Here is an 8,710-nt window from a genome sequence, read left to right on the forward strand (position 1 = left end):
AAACATTTTTTTTTTAACTTATAGATAGCATCTTGAAACTTTGCCAGTTGATACTGACATTAAAACAATGATTTTTTGTATTGAAGTTTTTTTCAAAAAAATTTGAATATAAATGCAAATTTGGCATATTTCACAAATTATGCACATTTACACATCTTTAAAAACCAAAAATCTAGACAACAAACTTCCTCTGTGAGAAATGGTGTGATAATTCTGGTTTGATAGTGGTTAGATTGACATGATTTGTTAGTTTTTTTCATTACTCTGACCCAAAAATCTCAACTTCTAAAGCACTTACATCAACTAAAATTTCCATAATCATTCTCAGCACTATTCTGAAGGTTATTACAGAAGGATTTTTTACACAGCCTTTTTTAATTTTATAAATCAAAAAATACTATGTACGGGGGTGGCGTTAGCTCAGTTGGTAGGGCGTCCCCCCCCCCCCATGGGCCTCGGCCAGCAGCGGACCCGGGTTCGATTCCGGCCCGCGGTCGTTCTCTGCATGTCACTCCCCTCTCTGCCCCATTTCACCTCTGTCTCTGCACTATCAATAAAGCATAGAAATGCCAAAAAAAAAAAATACTATGTACAGGTCTTAAAAATGCATTACAGCATGTTTTGAAGAAGAAAATGTCTCATAAATCAGACTATGAACAACATATGAAAAAATCCTTCTTCAATAACCTTCAGAATAGTGCTGAGAATGATTATGGAAAGTTTAGTTGATATAAGTGATTTAGAAGTTGAGATTTCTGGGTCAGAGTAATGAAGAAAACGATCAAATCACGTTTATTTAAACACTATCAAACCAGAATTATCACACCATTTCTAACAGAGGAAGTTTGTCATGTAGAAACTTAACACACTTATATGGAGTCAAAATGCAATAAAGATTTCAACTCTGGCAATGTCTAGATTTTTGGTTTTTAAAGATGTGTAAATGTGTGCATCATTTGTGAAATATGCCAAATTTGCATATATATTCAAAAACAATTGAAAAAATCTTCAATACAAAAAATCATTGTTTTAAGGCCATCTGCAATTCTAGAACCAATAACACCCGCATACCTAAAGTCACAGGAAGATACAAAGGGCTGGAAAGAAATCAAAGAATACGCAACCTCTGTGATTCTAATTGTGTTGGAGATGAATACCATGTACTTTTTGAGTGTAAAAATGTGGATGTAATGTATTTTAGAAAAAAGTACCTGCCAAATTATTATGTTTATTTTCCATCCATGACCAAATTGATTTCGCTTTTGAGGGCAAGTAGGCCAGGGGTTATTGTTAAAACAGGTGCCTTTTTGAGAAATGTTTTGCCATTGTTTAAGTGATGTTTTTGTTTTGTTTTGTTTTGTTTTTCCTTGCCGTGCACCATTGTTTTGTTTTGTAATGATTTCAGTTGAATTGTGTGCTCCATGCCATGTGCTATGGCCGTGAGCCGTAATAAATAAATTAAATGAAATGTAATAAGTTTCAAGATGATATATAGGGGAGAGTGGCCTAAGTTGTGCAACTTTTCACTCAACGTAACTTTAAAGTAAGGCCTTGACAGTAAAGTCTCCAACTCAAATATGTAAATATATTTCAGGGTGTTGTGCATCCCTGGCAATAAAAACTTTGGATCTGGAATAAACTGTTGAAGAAATATAGCTTTCGGAAAAAAAGTTGTCTTGTTGCACAACTTGCCCCCGGTGTGGTGTAAGTTGTGCCACAAGAGAGAATACCATGGGGTGAATTGTGCCATTGCTATATATCTCATAAACTGTAATGCAAGACAAATCCATTAGACAATCACTTATTTAAGGTTTATTTAAAGTAAATAAAGTAAATAGTTGACAAAGATTGAAGGAAAATTTTCTTAAACAAGGCCTAGCAGATCTAATGGTTTTACCTGCAAAGCTCACAATGACAAAGGCCATCATCATCTTTCTGGCCATCTGAACTCTCACCAGTGGTGTCGTTAAGTGGAATGGAGATGTCACTCTCTTCTGAGCTACTGTAGACAATCACTTTCTTTTGGTGACCAGCGTATACAGCCATGCCACTGGCACAACTCTCAGAAATGTACTTTGCACTAGTTGCTCCGTGCTTGTGGAACCAACTGCCACCTGACAAATGTGATTCCCCTACATTTCTTCCTTTAAATCAAGGCTCAAAACCCATATGTACACCCTGGTGTTTCCTCCCCATTAACTATCTTACCTCTGCACTACTATCTGTGTTTATGTGGATGTATGGGCTTTACGTCTTTTATTTTGGTTATTGTTATTTTACCTTCATTGTTTACCTACTGAATGCACTATGTACAGCACTTTGGACAGTGCAAACTGTCATAAATGTGCTTTTATAAATACATTTTACTTACTTACTTACTTATAACTCACCCAGGCCCTTTGGCACAAATCACCCCAATCCCAGAAATTTGGATAATAAGCATGATGCAGCAATTTAGGGCTGACATCGTGCTAACTGTATAGACTCAAAATGTAGCATACCAAAGCACTAAAACATGTGTCAATTGTTTTCAAACTTGTCTATAATTGTTCAGACACAATAATCAAAAAACCTCGATCATGGAAATTTTACTTTGAAAGGCAAAACACAGTTTTTTGAGCTTAAATGTGCTTATATCTTATTCCTTGTGTCTCCCTTCTTTACAGGATGAGTCAAATGGATGGCTCTTCTTAAATATGTGGTCACATTTCCAATTTCTTCCACGGTTTTCTAGAAACAAGGGGTGGAACAACTTCCAAAATGCACAACTTAGGCCACTCTCCCCTACAAGTTAAAAAAGTTTAATTTTACCTTCACATTAAACCATGGTTCTGATTTTCTATGTCGGCCCCCTGTAGCTTTCCAGCAGGTAGTTGACCAGGGGCCTGTTGCATAAAAGTGGAATAAAGATATCCAGGATGATTGATAAAGCCAGCCTTGACAAAGACTAGCCTGGGCACTTTGGATTAGTCAGTTGCATAAACGCCAATCCAGGATGTAAAGGCGCTGCTTTGTCAAGCCAGGTGTAAGTAATTCTGTTAAGTGCCAGCCCACAGCTTTCAGAAGTAGACCCATAGATCGAACACAGATTTACTGATGGAAAAATGGAAAAGATAGCCCATTTTCCCACAATGCCTTGCTAGTTTAAACCGTAAGTCAGGGGGCAGTTCATTTCATATAGGAGATGTATTCTCTGCCAACTGTTCTTGATGTCCCTGTATTGTTTTATGATAAAACAGTTGACAGTGAGCAGTCTGCAGGTGCATCTAAAGAAATTAATATCATGGAAAGTCCATTCAAAAAGTGAAACTTTCATAGATTCATTACAAGAAGTGAAATATGTCAGGCCTTTTTTTGGATGATTGATTGATCATGGAATAAAAAATCCAGTATCTCAAAATATTAGAATGTTACATACAACCAATCAGAAAAAGGATTTATAATACAGAAATGTCGACCTTCTGAAAAGTATGTTTATTCTAGATTAATTTCACTTCATGTGTAATGAATTTCTAGAATATATTTAAGTTTCACTTTTTGAATTCAATTACAGAAAAAAGGAATTTTTAATTGATATTGAATTTTGTTTCAGATGCACCTCGATATAGTTATAAGTACAAAGTGAATTTATTTGACCCAGACTTGCAACGTCATCTTCCATCGATAATCAATTGTATAAATATAGCCTGCAATATTGAACATCAATTATTATAATTTATATCATTGCATCTTAATCTAATTATAATTAAGTTAATTATAAATGGTTCAGGTTAAATAAATAAAAAAGAACTATTTAACTAAATGACAATGCAGTCTTTTATGTGGTACCTTAAAACAGGCTAATGAAAATAAAGCAATACACAGAAGATCATGGAATAACTGTTAAACACCTTGATTTCAGATCGGAGTGACAGCTAACTGAGCCAATCAGGCAACAGAATAAGTTTATACTTTACGTTTAGCCTGGTCGGGACCAGGCTAAACGTAAAGGATAAATCTCCATGGTAACTTATGTCCCTCCGCTTTTATGCAACCAGATCATGGCTAACGCAAGCCAGGATAACGGAAATATCCTAGGTTAATCCCTTATCCTAGTTTTATGCAATAGGCCCCAGGTTGTCCACCCAGGTTGTGATCCTTGAAGGTCTTAGATATCATTTCTGGTGAACAACCTTTTACAACAGCCCATGTCCAAAAAATCACTTTGCCCCCTAGGTATGGCCTATTTATATCTTCTGTAAATATAAGATTTGACCGTTTCAAAGTGAAAAAATGTGCACAATTTTAAAAAAATATAGGGGAGAGTGGCCTAAGTTGTGCATTTTGGAAGTTGTGCCACCCCTTGTTTCTAGAAAACCGTGGAAGAAATTGGAAATGTGACCACATATTTAAGAAGAGCCATCCATTTGACTCATCCTGTAAAGAAGGGAGACACAAGGAATAAGATATAAGCATTTAAGCTAAAAAAACTGTGTTTTGCCTTTCAAAGTAAAATTTCCATGATCAAGGTTTTTTGATTATTGTGTCTGAACAATTATAGACAAGTTTGAAAACATTTGACACATGTTTTAGTGCTTTGGTATGCTACATTTTGAGTCTATACAGTTAGCACGATGTCAGCCCTAAATTGCTGCGTCATGCTTATTATCCAAATTTCTGGGATTGGGGTGATTTGTGCCAAAGGGCCTGGGTGAGTTATAAGTAATTAAGTAAGTAAAATGTATTTATAAAAGCACATTTATGACAGTTTGCACTGTCCAAAGTGCTGTACATAGTGCATTCAGTAGGTAAACAATGAAGGTAAAATAACAATAACCAAAATAAAAGACGTAAAGCCCATACATCCACATAAACACAGATAGTAGTGCAGAGGTAAGATAGTTAATGGGGAGGAAACACCAGGGTATACATATGGGTTTTGAGCCTTGATTTAAAGGCAGAAATGTAGGGGAATCACATTTGTCAGGTGGCAGTTGGTTCCACAAGTACGGAGCAACTAGTGCAAAGTACATTTCTGAGAGTTGTGCTAGTGGCATGGCTGTATACGCTGGTCACCAAAAGAAATTGATTGTCTACAGTAGCTCAGAAGAGAGTGACATCTCAATTCCACTTAACGACACCACTGATGAGAGTTCAGATGGCCAGAAAGATGATGATGGTGACTTTGTCATTGTGAGCTTTGCAGGTAAAATCATTAGATCTGCTAGGCCTTGTTTAAGAAAATTGTCCTTCAATCTTTATCAACTATTTACTTTAAATACACCTTAAATAAGTGATTGTCTAATGGATTTGTCTTGCATTACAGTTTATGAGATATATATCAATGGCACAATTTACCCCATGGTATTCTCTCCAACTGCACAACTTACACCACACCGGGGGCAAGTTGTGCATCAAGACAACTTTTTTTCCGGAAGCTATATTTCTTCAACAGTTTATTCCAGATCCAAAGTTTTTATTGCCAGGGATGCACAACACCCTGAAATATATGTACATATTTGAGTTGGAGACTTTACTGTCAAGGCCTTACTTTAAAGTCACTTTGAGTGAAAAGTTGCACAACTTAGGCCACTCTCCCCTATCATAATTTGATATTTATCTATGTAAAAAAAAAAAAATTAAATTTAAGGATTTACATTTATAGTCTATTTATGAGTAAAAATAAATTAGAAAGTACATTTTATTTATGCATGTATTAGGCCATCTATCCAATAAACAAGATGTTTAAGTTTCAAAGTGAAGCAGGGCCGGCGGCAGCCAGGGGCCAGGGTGGGCCGTGCCCACCCAAATGTGGGCAGTGCCCACCCAATCAAATTATTATTTTTTTTTTAGGTGGAAGTCCAGACCCACTATCGGACGGACCTGTTCATTCGCTGTCCAAGAAAATGTCAAATAAAATTCAGACAATTAATTAATACTAAAGAATATACCATTACCATGCATTGCTTCTAATGGCGCTTTTCCACCGCACATGTAGCTCGACTCGACTCAACTCGACTCAGTTCAACTTGGTTTGGTAGCAGCACGGGTCGTTTTCCACCGCAAATAGTACCTCCTGATTGTGGGCGGGGTCGTCATACAAAGGGGCTGAAAGCCAACTCCGGAGCAAAGTAGCAAAGCAGAAATTACGAGCAGTTGTTGCACTATTAACTGAACCAACCGCCAAAACACGGATGAAAAATGTTTAAGAAATACCCCCTTTGTATCTGTTTGCTAAAATAAGTAGAAGAATATTGCTACGGGCCATTAAAAGGGATGGTTGTTGTCCCGATGTGTGACTCTGCCACACAGTCAGCTGTAGGGATGCGTCACGTACATCCCTATGCACGTAAACACGAGCATGATAAAGTTGACTGTTTAGTGCTTGTTTCAGGATACGTGTTTTCAAATGCAAGCCGTGTCTCAGCCTGAATATTTTATTGAGGTAATCAGTTCAGTCCGAGGCTTGTAATGTAATCGCTCGCTATCATGTCTGTCCCAGCTGGCTACTATAGGCTATTTAGCCTAGCTGCTAGCTGCCCTACATGTCTCCTCTCGTATGTTTAAAGTAAGTTCCCCAACAACCAACACTGGGTGAGCTTAGCGAATGTATGGAAAATAAATCGGATCTGTGATGCAAATCAAATGAAAGAGAGCCAGAGAAGGCTGCACGCGGCGTAAATACACTCAAAAGTTCCGGAGAGTTGGGGAGAATAAACAACATGAAGCCGGTAGTCTCTGGCCAATCAGAAGAGTCGGCAGACGGCCGGCCACTGATTGGCCAAAGACTACCATCTGGCCAAACAGCGGCCGGCCGTCTGCCGACGTCACCTTTTAGCATCGACTCAGCTCGCTTGGAACCTAGAGCGAGGCGATACCAAAAAAGCAGCCGCTACCAGGTACCAGGTACCATAAAATTGCGGTGGAAACGCCAAAAATGCGAGTTGAGTCGAGTCGAGTTGAGCTGATACCATGCAGTGGAAAAGTGCCATAATTGTATTATTGGGTGGGCAGGACAGCCTGCCTCCAAGTTACCCACCCGCTTATAGTGGTCACTGGTCAGCAGAGCCGGCCCAAGGCATAAGCGAAATGAGTGGTTGCTTAGGGTCCCGACTGCCAGGGGGGCACCCCCAATTTATTTTTAATTTTTGTTTGTTTGTGTGTTTGATATCAACATCATATTATGTGAATGTAAATTATCATACAATAAAAGGAATACAATGTTTTGGTAGATAGTTAATAGCTTAATAATTGAATCAGTTCATCTGGGAGGTAATCCGAGGTTAATTGATCACGTCACATTCAAGTCCATGGCATGCACAGTGTGTATTGAGTTTATTTAAAAATATTTGAAAATGGGGCTGCCCTCAGTTGCCCATGCACTGTGTATATAATATAGCCTATTTCAGCCTTGTCTGTGGAAAAAAAGATAACTGGACAACAGAGTTCTTCTGCTTCGTTCCTCTCACTGCATTTAAATGAATTCATTATATTACAGAGAAATATGTCCCGTAAAAGAAAAAGAGCACCAAGCCCATCCCAGAGGACCCTGCATATTAATATTTTATTTCAAATTTATATTTCTATGGAAAATCCACTTGTCTTTCTTCAATAGCAAATTATTTGTTCACACAAAATTCCTCAGATTTAGCCTCTTAATTTTCCTCTCAAAGTGCACCAGATTCAAGCATTTCACTTTAAAAAGGTAAAAAAAAAATCTCCCGGGGGGGCATACCCTCAGACCCCTCTAGCAGGGTCGTGACCTCGGCTGGCTACTATTTTCACCCAGCTGGACATCGGAGCCAATAGTGGAAAGACTATATATCTATATAGTGTGTATACTAAACACACTATATACTATACACTGTAGTGTATGTAGTATATAGCTCTGGACTACCACCATCCAGGTTGCCCAGTCCCAAAGCTTTCTCTTCAATCAGCTCAGGCTGCCTACAGTTAATACTGCGATTTAAAAAAAAGATACATTATGTTGTATATAATGTATATTATATGTTATTCATAAACATTTTGGAGAAAAAAACATGCAAGAAACAAATCTCCCACACAGCAACACTCAAAGTTTATTTGCATATTGTGTTCTACACAATTCACAGTAAATGTGCCAAAAAGCAGACGCAGAAATGTCTGCTTGCGCGCTCTGCGCGCGTTAGCATCTTCGGTCTCTCTGCCTAGTGTGCCCACCTAAAATTTCTACAGGCCCACCCTAATCTAGCTGTCTAGAACCGGGCCTGAAGTGAAGTTATTGCGCCTTTTAATGCATCTTTCTTTAAACTAAAGTGATAAAATAACAAGTTAGAGTTGATAATTGGATATTTATAAACGTATATATTTCCCTCCCAGCTTTCGTCATGGCCCGTGAGTTAGTGCTGACGTCATGTCTTGACCAGAGCACCTTCCTCCAACCCCTTGCCACAAGCCATGCTCATATTCAGATGAGACCAAACTTTAAGTTTTTGGCCTGAATGCAAAATGCAATGTGTGGCGGAAACTAACACTGCACATCACCCTATACACACCATCACCACAGTGAAACATGGTGGTGGCAGCATCATGCTGTGGGGATACTTTTCTTCAGAAGGGAAGGGGAAGCTGTTTAGAGTTGATGGGAAGATGGATGGAGCCGAATACAGGACAGAAAACCTGTTTGAGTCTGAAAAAGACTTGAGACTGCGGTGGAGGTTCACCTTCCAGCAGGACAACTACCCTAAAC

The 8,710-nt window shown here is 38.3% G+C and overlaps 1 protein-coding gene across 1 annotated transcript in view; it reads left to right on the top strand.

The window, feature by feature from the left end:
* Window positions 1-8,237, top strand: part of zdhhc7 (zDHHC palmitoyltransferase 7) — a gene marked incomplete at its 3' end in the record, with an annotated part of 33,013 nt that extends 24,776 nt beyond the window's left edge. Inside the window, exon 6 of the mRNA XM_080029381.1 lies at window positions 8,213-8,237. Within this exon, the coding sequence (XP_079885507.1) occupies window positions 8,213-8,237 (25 nt within the window). The remainder of the gene's footprint in view (window positions 1-8,212) is intronic.
* Window positions 8,238-8,710: the final 473 nt, after the last annotated feature.

The sequence above is a fragment of the Ammodytes marinus genome, assembly GCF_949987685.1.
Source record: "Ammodytes marinus genome assembly, chromosome: 1".
Taxonomy (NCBI): domain Eukaryota; kingdom Metazoa; phylum Chordata; class Actinopteri; order Uranoscopiformes; family Ammodytidae; genus Ammodytes; species Ammodytes marinus.